This window comes from Coregonus clupeaformis, chromosome 21 (genome assembly GCF_020615455.1).
Source record: "Coregonus clupeaformis isolate EN_2021a chromosome 21, ASM2061545v1, whole genome shotgun sequence".
Lineage (NCBI taxonomy): Eukaryota > Metazoa > Chordata > Actinopteri > Salmoniformes > Salmonidae > Coregonus > Coregonus clupeaformis.
This window is the reverse complement of record NC_059212.1, coordinates 41,097,649-41,114,027: the sequence shown is the minus strand read 5'-3', so window position 1 is coordinate 41,114,027 and position 16,379 is coordinate 41,097,649. Positions and strand designations below refer to the sequence as shown.

Genomic DNA, 16,379 nt, shown 5'->3' with positions numbered 1-16,379 from the left:
CATACAATGTGATTTTCTGGATTTTTGTTTTAGATTCAGTCTCTCACAGTTGAAGTGTACCTATGATAAAAAATTACAGACCTCTACATGCTTTGTAAGTAGGAAAACATGCAAAATCGGCAGTGTATCAAAAACTTGTTCTCCCCACTGTATATACAGTATCTCACAAAAGTGAGTTCACCCCTCACATTTTTGTAAATATTTGAGTATATCTTTTCATGTGACAACTTTGCTACAATGTAAAGTAGTGAGTGTACAGCTTGTATAACAGTGTAAATTTGCTGTCCCCTCAAAATAAATCAACACACAGCCAAAAACCACTGGCAACAAAAGTGACAGCATGGGAAAATCAAAAGAAATCAGCCAAGACCTCAGATTTTTTTTTTTAGACCTCCACAAGTCTGGTTCCTCCTTGGGAGCAATTTCCAAACGCCAGAAGGTACCACGTTCATCTGTACAAACAATAGTACGCAAGTATAAACACCATGGGACCACGCAGCCATCATACCGCTCAGGAAGGAGACGTGTCCCCTAGAGATTAACGTACTTTGGTGCGAAAAATGCAAATCAATCCCAGAACAACAGCAAAGGTCCTTGTGAAGATGCTGGAGGAAACAGGTACAAAAGTATCTACAGTGGGGAAAAAAAGTATTTAGTCAGCCACCAATTGTGCAAGTTCTCCCACTTAAAAAGATGAGAGAGGCCTGTAATTTTCATCATAGGTACACGTCAACTATGACAGACAAATTGAGAAAAAAAATCCAGAAAATCACATTGTAGGATTTTTATTGAATTTATTTGCAAATTATGGTGGAAAATAAGTATTTGGTCACCTACAAACAAGCAAGATTTCTGGCTCTCACAGACCTGTAACTTCTTCTTTAAGAGGCTCCTCTGTCCTCCACTCGTTACCTGTATTAATGGCACCTGTTTGAACTTGTTATCAGTATAAAAGACACCTGTCCACAACCTCAAACAGTCACACTCCAAACTCCACTATGGCCAAGACCAAAGAGCTGTCAAAGGACACCAGAAACAAAATTGTAGACCTGCACCAGGCTGGGAAGACTGAATCTGCAATAGGTAAGCAGCTTGGTTTGAAGAAATCAACTGTGGGAGCAATTATTAGGAAATGGAAGACATACAAGACCACTGATAATCTCCCTCAATCTGGGGCTCCACGCAAGATCTCACCCCGTGGGGTCAAAATGATCACAAGAACGGTGAGCAAAAATCCCAGAACCACACGGGGGGACCTAGTGAATGACCTGCAGAGAGCTGGGACCAAAGTAACAAAGCCTACCATCAGTAACACACTACGCCGCCAGGGACTCAAATCCTGCAGTGGCAGACGTGTCCCCCCTGCTTAAGCCAGTACATGTCCAGGCCCGTCTGAAGTTTGCTAGAGTGCATTTGGATGATCCAGAAGAGGATTGGGAGAATATCATATGGTCAGATGAAACCAAAATATAACTTTTTTGGTAAAAACTCAACTTGTCTTGTTTGGAGGACAAAGAATGCTGAGTTGCATCCAAAGAACACCATACCTACTGTGAAGCATGGGGGTGGAAACATCATGCTTTGGGGCTGTTTTTCTGCAAAGGGACCAGGACGACTGATCCGTGTAAAGGAAAGAATGAATGGGGCCATGTATCGTGAGATTTTGAGTGAAAACCTCCTTCCATCAGCAAGGGCATTGAAGATGAAACGTGGCTGGGTCTTTCAGCATGACAATGATCCCAAACACACCGCCCGGGCAACGAAGGAGTGGCTTCGTAAGAAGCATTTCAAGGTCCTGGAGTGGCCTAGCCAGTCTCCAGGTCTCAACCCCATAGAAAATCTTTGGAGGGAGTTGAAAGTCTGTGTTGCCCAGTGACAGCCCCAAAACATCATTGCTCTAGAGGAGATCTGCATGGAGGAATGGGCCAAAATACCAGCAACAGTGTGTGAAAACCTTGTGAAGACTTACAGAAAACGTTTGACCTGTGTCATTGCCAACAAAGGGTATATAACAAAGTATTGAGAAACTTTTGTTATTGACCAAATACTTATTTTCCACCATAATTTGCAAATAAATTCATAAAAAATCCTACAATGTGATTTTCTGGATTTCTTTTCCTCATTTTGTCTGTCATAGTTGACGTGTACCTATGATGAAAATTACAGGCCTCTCTCATCTTTTTAAGTGGGAGAACTTGCACAATTGGTGGCTGACTAAATACTTTTTTTCCCCACTGTATATCCCCAGTAAAACGAGTCCTATATCGACATAACCTGAAAGGCCGCTCAGCAAGGAAGAAGCCACTGCTCCAAAACCGCCATAAAAAAGCCAGACTACGGTTTGCAACTGCACATGGGGACAAAGATCGTACTTTTTGAAGAAATGTCCTCTGGTCTGATGAAACAAAAATATAACTGTTTGGCCATAATGACCATCGTTATGTTTGGAGGAAAAAGGGGGCTGCTTGCAAGCCGAAGAACACCATCCCAACCGTGAAGAACGGGGGTGGCAGCATCATGCTGTGGGGGTGTTTTGCTGCAGGCGGGACTGGTGCACTTCACAAAATAGATGGCATCATGAGGAAAGAAAAGTTATGTGGATATATTGAAGCAACATGTCAAGACATCAGTCAGGAAGTTAAAGCTTGGTCGCAAATGGGTCTTACAAATGGACAATGACCCCAAGCATACTTCCAAAGTTGTGGCAAAATGGCTTAAGGACAACAAAGTCAAGGTATTGGAGTGGCCATCACAAAGCCCTGACCTCAATCCTATAGAAAATGTGTGTGCAGAACTGAAAAAGCGTGTGCGAGCAAAGAGGTCTACAGACCTGACTCAGTTAAACCAACTCTGTCTGAAGGATTGGGCCAAAATTCACCCAACTTATTGTGGGAAGCTTGTGGAAGGCTACCCGACACGTTTGACCCAAGTTAAACAATTTAAAGGCAATGCTACCAAATACTAATTGAGTGTATGTAAACTTCTGACCCACTGGGAATGTGATTTTAAAAAATCCTTTATTACTTTCCAACCCAACCACCCCTCCCCTAATTTGAGTAAACTAGTGAACAACAAGGCTTAGGCTTTTACTTCCAGCTTATACATACTATATACATTTTATGAGCACAGTCAATTTTTCAGACTTAGGTATGATGCTTCAAGCTTGGCACACCTGTATTTGGGGAGTTTCTCCCATTCTTCTCTGCAGATCCTCTCAAGCTCTGTCAGGTTGGATGGGGAGCGTCACTGCACAGCTATTTTCAGGTCTCTCCAGAGATGTTCGATCAGGTTCAAGTCCGGGCTCTGGCTGGGCCACTCAAGGACATTCAGAGACTTATCCCGAAGCCACTCCTGCATTGTCTTGGCTGTGTGCTTAGGGTCGTTGTCCTGTTGGAAGGTGAACCTTCGCCCCAGTCTGAGGTCCTGAGCGCTCTGGAGCAGGTTTTCATCAGGAATCTCTCTGTACTTTGCTCCGTTCATCTTTCCCTCGATCCTGACTAGTCTCCCAGTCCCTGCCGCTGAAAAACATCCCCACAGCATGATGCTGCCACCACCATGCTTCACCGTAGGAATGGTGCCAGGTTTCCTCCCGACATGATGCTTGGCATTCAAGCCAAAGAGTTCAATCTTGGTTTCATCAGACCAGAGAATCTTGTTTCTCATGGTCAGAATCCTTTAGGTGCCTTTTGGCAAACTCCAAGCAGGCTGACATGTGCCTTTTACTGAGGAGTGGCTTCCGTCTGGCCACTCTACCATAAAGGCCTGATTGGTGGAGTGCTGCAGAGATGGTTGTCCTTCTGGAAGGTTCTACCATCTCCACAGAGGAACTCTAGACCTCTGTCAGAGTGACCATCATCGGGTTCTTCGTCACCTCCCTGACCAAGGCCCTTCTTCCCCGATTGCTCAGTTTGGCCGGGCGGCCAACTCTAGGAAGAGTCTTGGTGGTTCCAAACTTATCCCATTTAAGAATGATGGAGGCCACTGTGTTCTTGGGGACCTTCAATGCTGTTTGGTACCCTTCCTCAGTTCTGTGCCTCGACACAATCCTGTCTCGGAGCTCTACAGACAATTCCTTCGAGCTCATGGCTTGGTTTTTGCTCTGACATGCACTGTCAACTGTGGGACTTTTTATATAGACAGGTGTGTACCTTTCCAAATCATGTCCAATCAATTGAATTTACCACAGATGGACGCCAAGTTGTAGAAACATCTCAAGGATGCTCATTGGAAACGGGATGCACTGGAGTTCAATTTTGAGTCTCATAGCAAAGGGTCTGAATACTTATGTAAATAAGGTATTTCTGGTTTTTATTTTTAATACATTTGCAAACATTTCTAAAAACCTGTTTTCGCTTTGTCATTAAGGGGTATTGTGTGTAGATTGAGGAAAAAAATGAATGTAATCCATTTTAGAATAAGGCTAACGTAACAAAATGTGGAGAAAGTCAAGGGGTCTGAATGCACTGTACTTGCTTATTTTGTCACAAACTGATATTAGGCGAACTATTCAAATTTCTGCAACCTGGAAATGGAGGTGCGATTTCTGCATAGTAGTGCATCTTTAAAGGTGTACTATGCAGAAATTGCGCACATAGAACAGACCTACTGCTTCTTAGACTTGCTTTCAACGAGTGACATATCTATAACTCATATTTCTATGTGAATTTGGTAGGGTCACCCAAAAACGTGCATATTGCAGCTTTAAGGTAAACCCTTAAAGGTATGTAGCATAAACGTAACCACATGTAACATGGATTTGCATTAGAATACGCATCAAACGTCCCAATGCAAAGTTACACCTCACCTTTTACATTTTTGGAGTTATTAAATAAAACTGATCAGCATTCCAAAGAATGCCGAAGTCATGCCGGAAAAAAACATTTGTGGGGTGACTTAATATGGAGGATGCGGCAAGGCAGCCTATTCTCTATAATGTAAACTCCAACAGTAATAACAGAACTAAAAATTAAACCAAATCAATTTCACTCATGACTATTGGTTTCAATTTAATTTTCAGCCAACTTACAAGCAAATACTTTAGAATTTTTTTGTTACAAATTTGCAGCCAACTAGCCTGCTAATGTTAGCCCTACAAGCTGCTAACGTTACGTTAGCACTGCGTGAGTCAGCCAGATACTATCAGAACCTAGCTTCCAGCTACATTAAAGTAAACCAACGTTTTGGAAATGCATAATGCCGTCTAACCAGTTATCAAGTACAGTGGTGGAAAAAAAGTATTTAGTCAGCCACCAATTTAGCAAGTTCTCCCACTTAAAAGATGAGAGAGGCCTGTAATTTCATCATGGGTACACGTCAACTATGACAGACAAATTGAGATTTTTTTTCTCCAGAAAATCACATTGTAGGATTTTTTATGAATTTATTTGCAAATTATGGTGGAAAATAAGTATTTGGTCACCTACAAACAAGCAAGATTTCTGGCTCTCACAGACCTGTAACTTCTTCTTTAAGAGGCTCCTCTGTCCTCCACTCGTTACCTGTATTAATGGCACCTGTTTGAACTTGTTATCAGTATAAAAGACACCTGTCCACAACCTCAAACAGTCACACTCCAAACTCCACTATGGCCAAGACCAAAGAGCTGTCAAAGGACACCAGAAACAACATTGTAGTCCTGCACCAGGCTGGGAAGACTGAATCTGCAATAGGTAAGCAGCTTGGTTTGAAGAAATCAACTGTGGGAGCAATTATTAGGAAATGGAAGACATACAAGACCACTGATAATCTCCCTCGATCTGGGGCTCCACGCAAGATCTCACCCCGTGGGGTCAAAATGATCACAAGAACGGTGAGCAAAAATCCCAGAACCACACGGGGGGGACCTAGTGAATGACCTGCAGAGAGCTGGGACCAAAGTAACAAAGCCTACCATCAGTAACACACTACGCCGCCAGGGACTCAAATCCTGCAGTGCCAGACGTGTCCCCCTGCTTAAGCCAGTACATGTCCAGGCCCGTCTGAAGTTTGCTAGAGTGCATTTGGATGATCCAGAAGAGGATTGGGAGAATGTCATATGGTCAGATGAAACCAAAATATAACTTTTTGGTAAAAACTCATCTCGTCGTGTTTGGAGGACAAAGAATGCTGAGTTGCATCCAAAGAACACCATACCTACTGTGAAGCATGGGGGTGGAAACATCATGCTTTGGGGCTGTTTTTCTGCAAAGGGACCAGGACGACTGATCCGTGTAAAGGAAAGAATGAATGGGGCCATGTATCGTGAGATTTTGAGTGAAAACCTCCTCCCATCAGCAAGGGCATTGAAAATGAAACATGGCTGGGTCTTTCAGCATGACAATGATCCCAAACACACCACCCTGGCAACGAAGGAGTGGCTTCGTAAGAAGCATTTCAAGGTCCTGGAGTGGCCTAGCCAGTCTCCAGATCTCAACCCCATAGAACATCTTTGGAGGGAGTTGAAAGGCCGTGTTGCCCAGCGACAGCCCCAAAACATCACTGCTCTAGAGGAGATCTGCATGGAGGAATGGGCCAAAATACCAGCAACAGTGTGTGAAAACCTTGTGAAGACTTACAGAAAACGTTTGACCTGTGTCATTGCCAACAAAGGGTATATAACAAAGTATTGAGAAACTTTTGTTATTGACCCAGATCGAGGGAGATTATCAGTGGTCTTCCATTTCCTAATAATTGCTCCCACAGTTGATTTCTTCAAACCAAGCTGCTTACCTATTGCAGATTCAGTCTTCCCAGCCTGGTGCAGGTCTACAATTTTGTTTCTGGTGTCCTTTGACAGCTCTTTGGTCTTGGCCATAGTGGAGTTTGGAGTGTGACTGTTTGAGGTTGTGTACAGGTGTCTTTTATACTGATAACAAGTTCAAACAGGTGCCTTTAATACAGGTAACGAGTGGAGGACAGAGGAGCCTCTTAAAGAAGAAGTTACAGGTCTGTGAGAGCCAGAAATCTTGCTTGTTTGTAGGTGACCAAATACTTATTTTCCACCATAATTTGCAAATAAAATCATTAAAAATCCTACAATGTGATTTTCTGGATTTTTTTTTCCTCATTTTGTCTGTCATAGTTGACGTGTACCTATGATGAAAATTACAGGCCTCTCTCATCTTTTTAAGTGGGAGAACTTGCACAATTGGTGGCAGACTAAATACTTTTTTCCCCACTGTAGTGTTACCGGTATATCCAGTTATCTTATCCAGCCAGCTAAAGTTAGTTATTTTAGCCTGCTAGCTACCCTAACCAGCTACTTAGCCTAGCTAGCCAACCACCACGGTCTACATAGCTAAGAAGTAAGCCAGAGAACAATTAGTCTAGCATAGGCAGGAACCCACAGAACACTACATGACCAAAGTCAAAGAAGAGCTAAGGAGAGGCCTTCAGAGGGAGAGTCAGCTAGCTAATCCAATAGTGATATAGTGAGGTAAATCCACATTGCACCCTTTAAGGAAATACTTAAGATGTTTTATGTAACCGGGCCCAGGGCTCTTCAATCCTGTTCCTGTTGAGCTAGCCTCCTGTAGGCTTTCGCTCCAACCTCCGTTGTTATTAACCTGATTCAGCTTATCAACCAGCTAATATTAGAATCAGGTGCGCTAGATTAGGGTTGACGTGAAAACCTACAGGACGGTATAGCTCTCCAGGAACAGGGTTCGAGAGCCAGACCAGTGCTGAATAGCTGTAGAATCAGATACTTCTAAACAACAACATTTTCTCTGCACATAGAGCTAATCTTTTTAGAATTACTTTTGCAGTCTGAGTCTAACTGGGAGCTTACTTCCTGGGGGGACTTTGTGGTGAAGGGGTAGGTCAGATAAGCCTGGGGGAAAACTTGACGGTCAGCGGTCTGTTCCTGAGCCTGATTACATTCAGCAGTTGGTTGTTTTGCCCTGCTGCCCTGTTTGTGCTACTGTATTATCCCAGACCCCAAAATGATCATCCTGATCTTATGTTTCTGAGTCACAACAAGTAGTCTGAAGATGTCGTTGCTGTGTGTTGAGACTGATGTAAATGAGAAGAGGTAGAGGAAAGTGAGTTATACAGTATGAGAAGTTGGCCCCATGATGTTGTTCTTACTTGGCCACTAAACAGGAAGCTGTGGACTAAGTGACAGGAAACTCTCACTTTCCGTTCCAGTCCGCACTCCACTTGTTTGTCAGCCAAAGAGAACATGTCGGCCCTAGTCAATGTTGTGTAATATTACCCTCCGCTTTTGAAAGATTGATGCAGCATTTTCCACTCTCCTCTTTACCCTCCCCGTCTCTTTGTCTGGGTCTCAGGTAACATCATCGGCTCAGGGATCTTTGTGAGCCCAAAGGGCGTTCTGGAGAATGCCAGCTCTGTGGGGCTGGCTCTCATCGTGTGGATTGTCACCGGAGTGATCACAGCCATTGGTGCACTCTGCTATGCCGAGCTGGGCGTTACCATCCCCAAGTCTGGAGGAGACTACTCGTATGTCAAGGACATATTTGGAGGACTTGCCGGGTGAGGGAAAGCAGTACAGTACCATCCTTTTGTCCCCCACCATTTCTTCATGTCATTAACCTAGTTTTGTTAATGTCTGCCCTTTATTGTACACATAATTCACCAGCCCATATTGAATAGTCTACTGTCATGCTTGGCATGTCTGCTAATTGGTTCTTTGTGTTCCCACTGTCCTCTAATGAGCACTGGTGTTTATTTTCCTCACATACAGTATCTCAAGCATTCTGACAGGTTTTTGCGCTACATCAGAAATGTAGACATTGATAGCCGTGAGTGAGGTGTTTGATGTGTGACTCTCCGACTCTTCCCCTCCCTACCTACCTCTCCCAGGTTCCTGCGTCTGTGGATCGCGGTGTTGGTGATCTACCCCACCAACCAGGCAGTCATCGCCCTCACCTTCTCCAACTACGTCCTGCAGCCCCTATTCCCCTCCTGCTTCCCCCCAGAGAGTGGCCTCCGCTTCCTGGCTGCTGTCTGTCTATGTGAGAGCCTCAGAGAACATGCATGCCGCCTTACTTAGTTTTTTTGGAGTGCTTTGTTTACTTCAGCCTGATTACTGGCCCTCCTGTCTCTCTTCGCTGAGTTTGCGACTTGAGGTATATTTGTAGGTCTATTTTGTTTTCTTCTGTTCTCACTTACTCACTTACATATTACCCAATCTAGTACAGTGTTACTGTATTCCATGTGTGATATGTTGCTGTATGCTATGATGTGTGATGTGACTATTCCTCCTTTTGTCCCAGTGTTGCTGACGTGGGTGAACTGCTCCAGTGTGCGCTGGGCCACTCGTGTTCAGGATGTCTTCACTACTGGGAAGCTGCTGGCCCTGGGTCTTATCATCATCATGGGCTTTGTGCAGATCTGCAAAGGTAGACTCGGTCTCTCCGATTTTGATTCTGATCTGTAACTGTTGATTTGTTTCATCATTCATTACAAAGTCACAGGGATGGCTACAGGATAGGCCTACTGTACGTAGACTATCGGCAAAGACAGTACAGTATGGAGATAGGCTAAAACTGCTTCTCCAATAGAAATCCTTGATCACACTTGTAGGAGAAGTCATGGCGACTTTGGCTAGCTAAACTCATGCGTAGAAACACGGCATCGGGTCTAACGGTCGTCTCGTGCCGAACTGCCCATGTACAGGCCGTCAAACCAAAGGCACTCCTTCGACAAAGTTGTTTTTCACAAAAATTTAAACGTGTCGTTCCCGGAAGTCTTGCAATGTTGCGCCTCGGGGTTTACAAACTCTGCTATCGGTCCCACTGACACATACTTTACGGTCTTAATCTCTGTCTCCCCCTGCTGGACAAAGTGTCTGAGGCCACTAGAAGATTGAGAAACTTGTCTAATCTCTGTTATTCACCCAGAACCTTTGATACACTCAGGAATAATCCCCAAGATGTGAGAGGGGGAATTATGGCTTTATAAACATATAGTGCCAGAACACCACAATACTGTTATCTTGTGCTTCCCGCAGGATTTGCATTGTCCCTATGTGAGAGAGGGGATTAAAGTCCCCATACCTCTTCATCCCACTCATAATCCCTGACCAAACCAGGCCCCCAGTGTCCTGTCTGGAGCGTGAAGTCACGAGCTCTGCTGGTCGGCTACTGCGTAGCAACCTAGCGGTTCCAAAAGCCCTGGTCTGCCCTAGAAAGCCTATGTAAATAACAATCGCCAGAATGGCCAAACAAAACTTCTTTAGACTGCTGTTTTAGCCTCTAAAATGTGTTTATTATGATCAAGTGCGACCCCCACGGGTAATCATTTTAAAGTTCGCTACAAATCGGGATATTTAATTAACTATACTGAACAGAAATATAAACGCAACATGCAACAATTTTCAAAGATTTGACTGAGTTACATTTCATATAAGGAAATCTGTCAATTGAAATAAACTCATTAGGCCCTAATCTATGGATTTCACATGACTTGGCAGGGGTGCAGCCATGGGTGGGCCTTGGAGGGCGTAGGCCCACTCACTTGGCAGCCAGGCCCACCCACAAGGGAGCCAGGCCCAGCCAATCAGAATACGTTTTTCCCCACTAAAGGCACCCCCCCCCAGACGCTGTCTGCCCTCTGCCCGGTACAGTTGAAACCGGGATTCATCTGCGAAGAGCACACTTCTCCAGCGGCCAGTGGCCATCGAAGGTGAGCATTTGCCCACTGAAGTCAGTTACGACTCCGAACTGCAATCAGGTTGAGACCCTGGTGAGGACGGCAAGCTTTCCGAGACTGTTTTTGCTGAAATTCTTCGGTTGTGCATACCCACAGTTTCATCGGCTGTCCGGGTGGCTGGTCTCAGACAATCCCGCAGGTGTAGAAGCCGGATGTGGAGGTCCTGGGCTGGCGTGTTTACACTGGGTCTGCGGTTGTGAGGCCGGTTGGATGTAATTCTCTAAAACGACGTTGGAGGCAGCTTATGGTAGAGAAATTAACATTCAATTATCTGGCAACTGCTCTGGTGGACATTCCTGCAGTCAGCATGCCAATTGCATGCTCCCTCAACTTGAGACAACTGTGGCATTGTGTGACAAAACTGCACATTTTAAAGTGTCCTTTCATTGTCCCAAGCACAAGGTGCACCTGTGTACTGATCATGCTGTTTGATCAGCTTCTTGATATGCCACACCTGTCAGGTGGATGGTTTAGCTTGGCAAAGGAGAATTGCTCACTAACAGAGATGTAAACAAAATTTGAGCTAAATAAGCTTTTTGTGCATATAGAACATTTCTGGGATTTATTTCAGCTCATGAAACATGGGACCAACACCTTACATGTTGCGTTTTATATTTTTGTTCAGTGTAGTTATCCATTCTGACTACTACATTTGTCGTGACGCAGGACCACGTGCTGACACAGACAAATCACGGGCCAACAGGCTACGAGGAGGCTCGCTCCCTCAGGCCATAGGCATTTAAGGTTGACTCTCAGATGAAAACGACTACATCGACCATAATCCTTTGCTGCAGTATCGGCCACTTTCACCATGATCCTCAGTGATTTGTTTTTGGGGTGCCATTCAGCAATATGACGCTTCAAATTCAAATACTTCCGGCTTCATGCGCCATCGGGAGTTTTCCATATGAATACGTGGATGACGTCAGCGCTATCACTATCTACTGGTTTTAATGTCCATGGACCACACACATACATACATACATACATACATACATACATACATACACACACACACACACACACACACACACACACACACGATTCCACCACCCACTCTGTGTTGTGTGTGTGTGTGTGTACCCAGGGGAATATTACTGGCTGGAGCCAGCGCATGCATTCGAGACGTTCCAGCCCTACGACATTGGCCAGATAGCCCTGTCCTTCCTGCAAGGCTCCTTTGCCTACGGGGGGTGGAACTTCCTCAACTATGTCACAGAGGAGCTTGTCGACCCCTACAAGTGAGCTAGATCCCCAACTTGACCGAAATCACAAGTTGCATACGGTCTCAACAGGGTAGCATTACGTACACACCCAATCTAGCCAGTCTCATGTCTGGTTATCATTAGTGCTCGACTTGAGAAGGAGCTCACCGGAGTGGAGTTCCGGCACCTAAACTGTTATACTGCTTGAGCTCCTGCACCGCTTATAGAATAGTAGCTCAAAAGTATTGTGGAGCTCCTGCACCTAAATATACTGTACCGGCACCCAAAATGAGTACCGGTACCTATTTCAGTCCAAGTCAAGCACTGGTTATCCTAGTCAACCATGATCTATACCTATAACTCTGTATTACAGATGAGACTGTGCCTGTTAGGCATGTGTTATCAAATCTGATGGTAATTCACACCATAAATACACCCTCACCAGAACCCCAGCTCTTCAACCCTGTTCTTTCTGTATAACAGGAACCTTCCTCGGGCCATCTTCATCTCCATCCCTCTGGTGACTTTTGTTTACGTGTTCGCCAACATCGCCTATGTCACCGCCATGAGTCCTCAGGAGCTGCTGGCCTCCAACGCCGTCGCTGTGGTGAGATGCCCTCCCCATTCCACTGCCCTTGTGTAGTAGCTGTTGTTGGGAATCATGCAGCTTGGTCTAAAGCCTGGTTATCAGTAGAAAATGCTTTTAGTCACCGGTCTTGAGTTTCAAAGTCATCCAGAAATGTCTGTTAGTAGATATTTTGTGTGTGTTGTTGAACCTCTCTCCTCTCTCCCTTGTCCACTCCAAACTCTCTCCCAGACATTTGGTGAGAAGTTACTTGGAGTGATGTCATGGATCATGCCCATCTCTGTGGCTCTGTCTACCTTCGGGGGGGTCAATGGCTCCCTCTTCACCTCGTCGCGGTTAGTTTATGCACCCCATCTCTCTCTCTTTCTCTCACACTCACACACACACACACTGTCTGTCATTTACATTCCCCATACCTGTTTCCTGTCTGTAGTGCGTCCTTCATACATGGGGAAATATCAGACCACAGAATGATCACATCTAGTCACTCTGATGCCTGTTCTTTCTGCACCATCTCTTCCCCTTTCTTATTCCATATGTTGTACCTCTGTGTGCCTCTACCCATCACTGCCTTGGTTTGTCATTTCTTTGTGTCCCATTTGTTATCACCTGTGTTTCTGTGTTTTTCTACACCTCAATGGACTGTTTTTTTCCCTCATTCTTTGTGAGTCCAAAAGCAACAAAACAGGGAGGACTGTTTTTCCAGTATCTCAGTGCTGACTTTGTGTTAATGTTGTTCTTCACGGTCTCTCTCATTCAGGCTGTTTTTTGCTGGAGCGAGGGAAGGCCATCTCCCCCGGGTACTGGCCATGATTCATGTGAAACGCTGCACCCCAATCCCAGCCCTGCTATTCACTGTGAGTCCTAACTTTACCCGACATCATCATCTCTCTTCCTCTCTCACTCCTACAAACATATCATCCCAGTTCACTCTCTTTCTATGTAGTCTGATCTCTCTGGAGACTTTAATGCCTAATTTGACTTTTAAATGAATGGATGATTTTTGCCCCACCTCCCCGCTTCTTTACAGTGTATATCCACCCTACTGATGCTGTGCACCAGTGACATGTATACCCTCATCAACTATGTGGGCTTCATAAACTACCTCTTCTATGGGGTCACTGTTGCTGGGCAGATTGTGCTGCGCATCAAACAGCCTGACCTGTATCGGCCTATCAAGGTAAACCCTCCATGTCTGTCCTTCCATCACTCGATCCTATTGGACAAGGTTATTGCTTTCTTGCACATTTTGGGAGGAGCATGATTTTGATAAGAATGCTAGACTGCAATCAGGACAGTATTGAGTAATGAGTCTACTCTTGTTTATGACAAGTTACAAGCTGACACATGTACAATGCCATCATTTTCAAAGCATGCGTTGTGTTCCCCCTGTGCATTGTTCAATTTTGTTTACTCTGTACTTTGTTTGTATTACATTGTTTGTGTAAAGTTGATCATGTATGGGATTGTGTAGTTTGCTTGTGTATAGATTGTTGGCTGTCCTGTCTTCAGGTGAGCCTGGTGTGGCCAGTGATCTACCTGTTGTTCTGGGCCTTCCTGCTCATCTTCTCGCTGTACTCTGAGCCCGTGGTGTGTGGCCTCGGCATGGCTATCATGCTGACTGGAGTCCCTGTCTACTTCCTGGGGGTCTACTGGGACAACAAGCCCCAATGCTTCAACACCTTCATCGGTATGGAAACCATATTCACTAGTGATGGTGCTCATTACTACGACCCCTAGTTCTTCCTGGTCAGGTCATGTGGTCAGGAAACACTGGGTTCTAGTTAAGTGGTAAAAAACGGTACCTGTACCATTCATTGTAGTGCAAAATGCTTTACCTTTGGGATTATATTGATATGAAATCTCTTATTTTCTTCTTTCACTCTTGGTTACTCACTTCCTTCTCCCACCCAGGTAAGATGACCCTCGTGTGCCAAAAGTTCTGTGTGGTGGTGTACCCAGACATGGGTGAAAGCAAAAATGTAGGAAACCAGGGATCAGAACAGGGACAGAAAGAAGAACAGGGGAATGCATTGAACCCATCTGAATGAACATTGGCACAGGCAGAAACACGGATGAACACATTGTCACACTCTTAAAGGGTGTCAAGAGAGACTGGGAGACTTCAAAAGATGGACAGATGCACTCAAGGAAAAATGCTACAGCACTGGGTTTTCTCTCTTAAATGTTGACTGGCCTTAAGACTTTACACATCTGCCTCAGTGCAATACTACTGCCCATTCCCAGGAGTCTGAGCTGCAATAACAATATAGTGGATAGATAAGTCATTTTGAGGTTCAGATGTAAATATCATTTCTTGTAGGATCTGTTTTTGGTAAATGTTGTACTGTATTGTCTTTTATTTTGGTAACTGTTTTATTTCTGTTTTGGTTGTGGCAGTTGTTTAATAGTGATCTTAATGTATAGTCTCCCACATAACACTAAAAAAAGTGTAATTCCCTAAATGTTTTTGATTTACTGCATTTCATTTATCACCCCTTTTTATTGGCTTATGTTGTTATACATGAGTGTAATGTTTTCTGCAGTCTGCTCTTTAACATACTGTACTGTAGCGGCAGGTGTATGGCATACTCCTGAACGATCAGATCGTTTTATGTGATATAGCCACTTTAAAGTCACCTTATCTCACTCTCACATAACTTGTTAAAATCTTGAACATCAATGCATATTATTTTAAATTCTTGCAAAAGAACTAGCATGACCCATACACTGAAAGTAATAATAATGTAAACAACTGATTAATATAGAAATGCTGCACAGAAAATATATAATTTACATGACGTTTTGCTCAAAGGGGCACACCTCAGCTGTGTATAGTTGTCAATAATAATGCACTGCACTCCTATAATGCCAGTCACAGGTCTTTTTAGCAATGATTGAAATGTTTGGTATTACTGTGCTGCTCAGCACGGAAGTGCTCTATTCCTTACACTTTCAAGTTTCATTACCATTTTATATTCTACAATATCAATACAAACAAGCAATGAAACACACTACTAGTCACTTGAAATGTATGCAATCCCTCTCACTGTGAACTGCCACCATCTTTCTTACATGCTTTGTTACCCTGTTTGTAAAGCAACAACAGGCAGCTCGCGCCATGACAATATTACCTCTCTAAGTGAAAATTAACATGCACGCTCCCACTGTCTCCTTGTGGTGCTGGGAAGCCCCATGCTGGTGGTTTAGTTTGTCACATTAAAATCCTCCCACAAACACAATTACCTCTCTGCTCCATTTATGTGGTCAGATGTACGCTTCAGAGGACATTACTTCACTTTCCATGTGATATTCAATGCCGCCTTGAAGATGTATGCAATATATGTGCCACCACTGTTTTGTAATAACATGTAATACAGCTCTTCATCAACACCACATACATGTGTTTATTGAGTATTATGTGTGTCTGCAGTGGCAGAAAGGGAAAAGTGCATGCTTACACACTTTTTAACACACACAATGTTATATGTATGAAAATTATAAAATTACATTTATGGGGATGATGAGAGGAATGTAGCTATAATATGGAAAACTATGACTGACCATCACCATCAATGTAATTGTTCAGGTGATCGCTTCTCTATCTGGCCATGCACCATCAGTTTACTCTGCACCCCCACATTTACATTTACATCATTTAGCAGACGCTCTTATCCAGAGCGATTTACAAATTGGTGCATTCAATTCAGAAGGGGGGGGGGGGAGGATTACTTTATACTATTCCAGGTATTCCTTAAAGAGGTAGGGTTTCAAGTGTCTCCGGAAGGTGGTCAGTGACTCCGCTGTCCGCCTGGGCTTCCTTTCTATCCCTGTCCTGGCGTGTGGGGAGCTTGTTCCACCATTGGGGTGCCAGAGCAGCGAATAGCTTTGACTGGGCTGAGCGGGAACTGTGCTTCCGTAGAGGTAGGGGA

At 44.2% G+C, this 16,379-nt stretch overlaps 1 protein-coding gene across 2 annotated transcripts in view; it reads left to right on the top strand.

Moving 5' to 3' along the window:
- Positions 1-15,843, top strand: part of LOC121535644 (large neutral amino acids transporter small subunit 2) — a 28,408-nt gene extending 12,565 nt beyond the window's left edge. Inside the window, exons 3-12 of one of the 2 annotated variants that reach the window (XM_041842884.2) lie at positions 8,271-8,475; positions 8,806-8,957; positions 9,219-9,344; positions 11,744-11,897; positions 12,345-12,468; positions 12,679-12,782; positions 13,208-13,304; positions 13,478-13,627; positions 13,960-14,137; positions 14,362-15,843. In XM_041842884.2, the coding sequence (XP_041698818.1) occupies positions 8,271-8,475; positions 8,806-8,957; positions 9,219-9,344; positions 11,744-11,897; positions 12,345-12,468; positions 12,679-12,782; positions 13,208-13,304; positions 13,478-13,627; positions 13,960-14,137; positions 14,362-14,498 (1,427 nt within the window). In that variant the 3' untranslated portion in view covers positions 14,499-15,843. Of the gene's footprint in view, positions 1-8,270; positions 8,476-8,805; positions 8,958-8,989; positions 9,072-9,218; positions 9,345-11,743; positions 11,898-12,344; positions 12,469-12,678; positions 12,783-13,207; positions 13,305-13,477; positions 13,628-13,959; positions 14,138-14,361 lie in introns of those variants that run through there. The other variant, XM_041842885.2, reaches the window with a different exon arrangement.
- Positions 15,844-16,379: the final 536 nt, after the last annotated feature.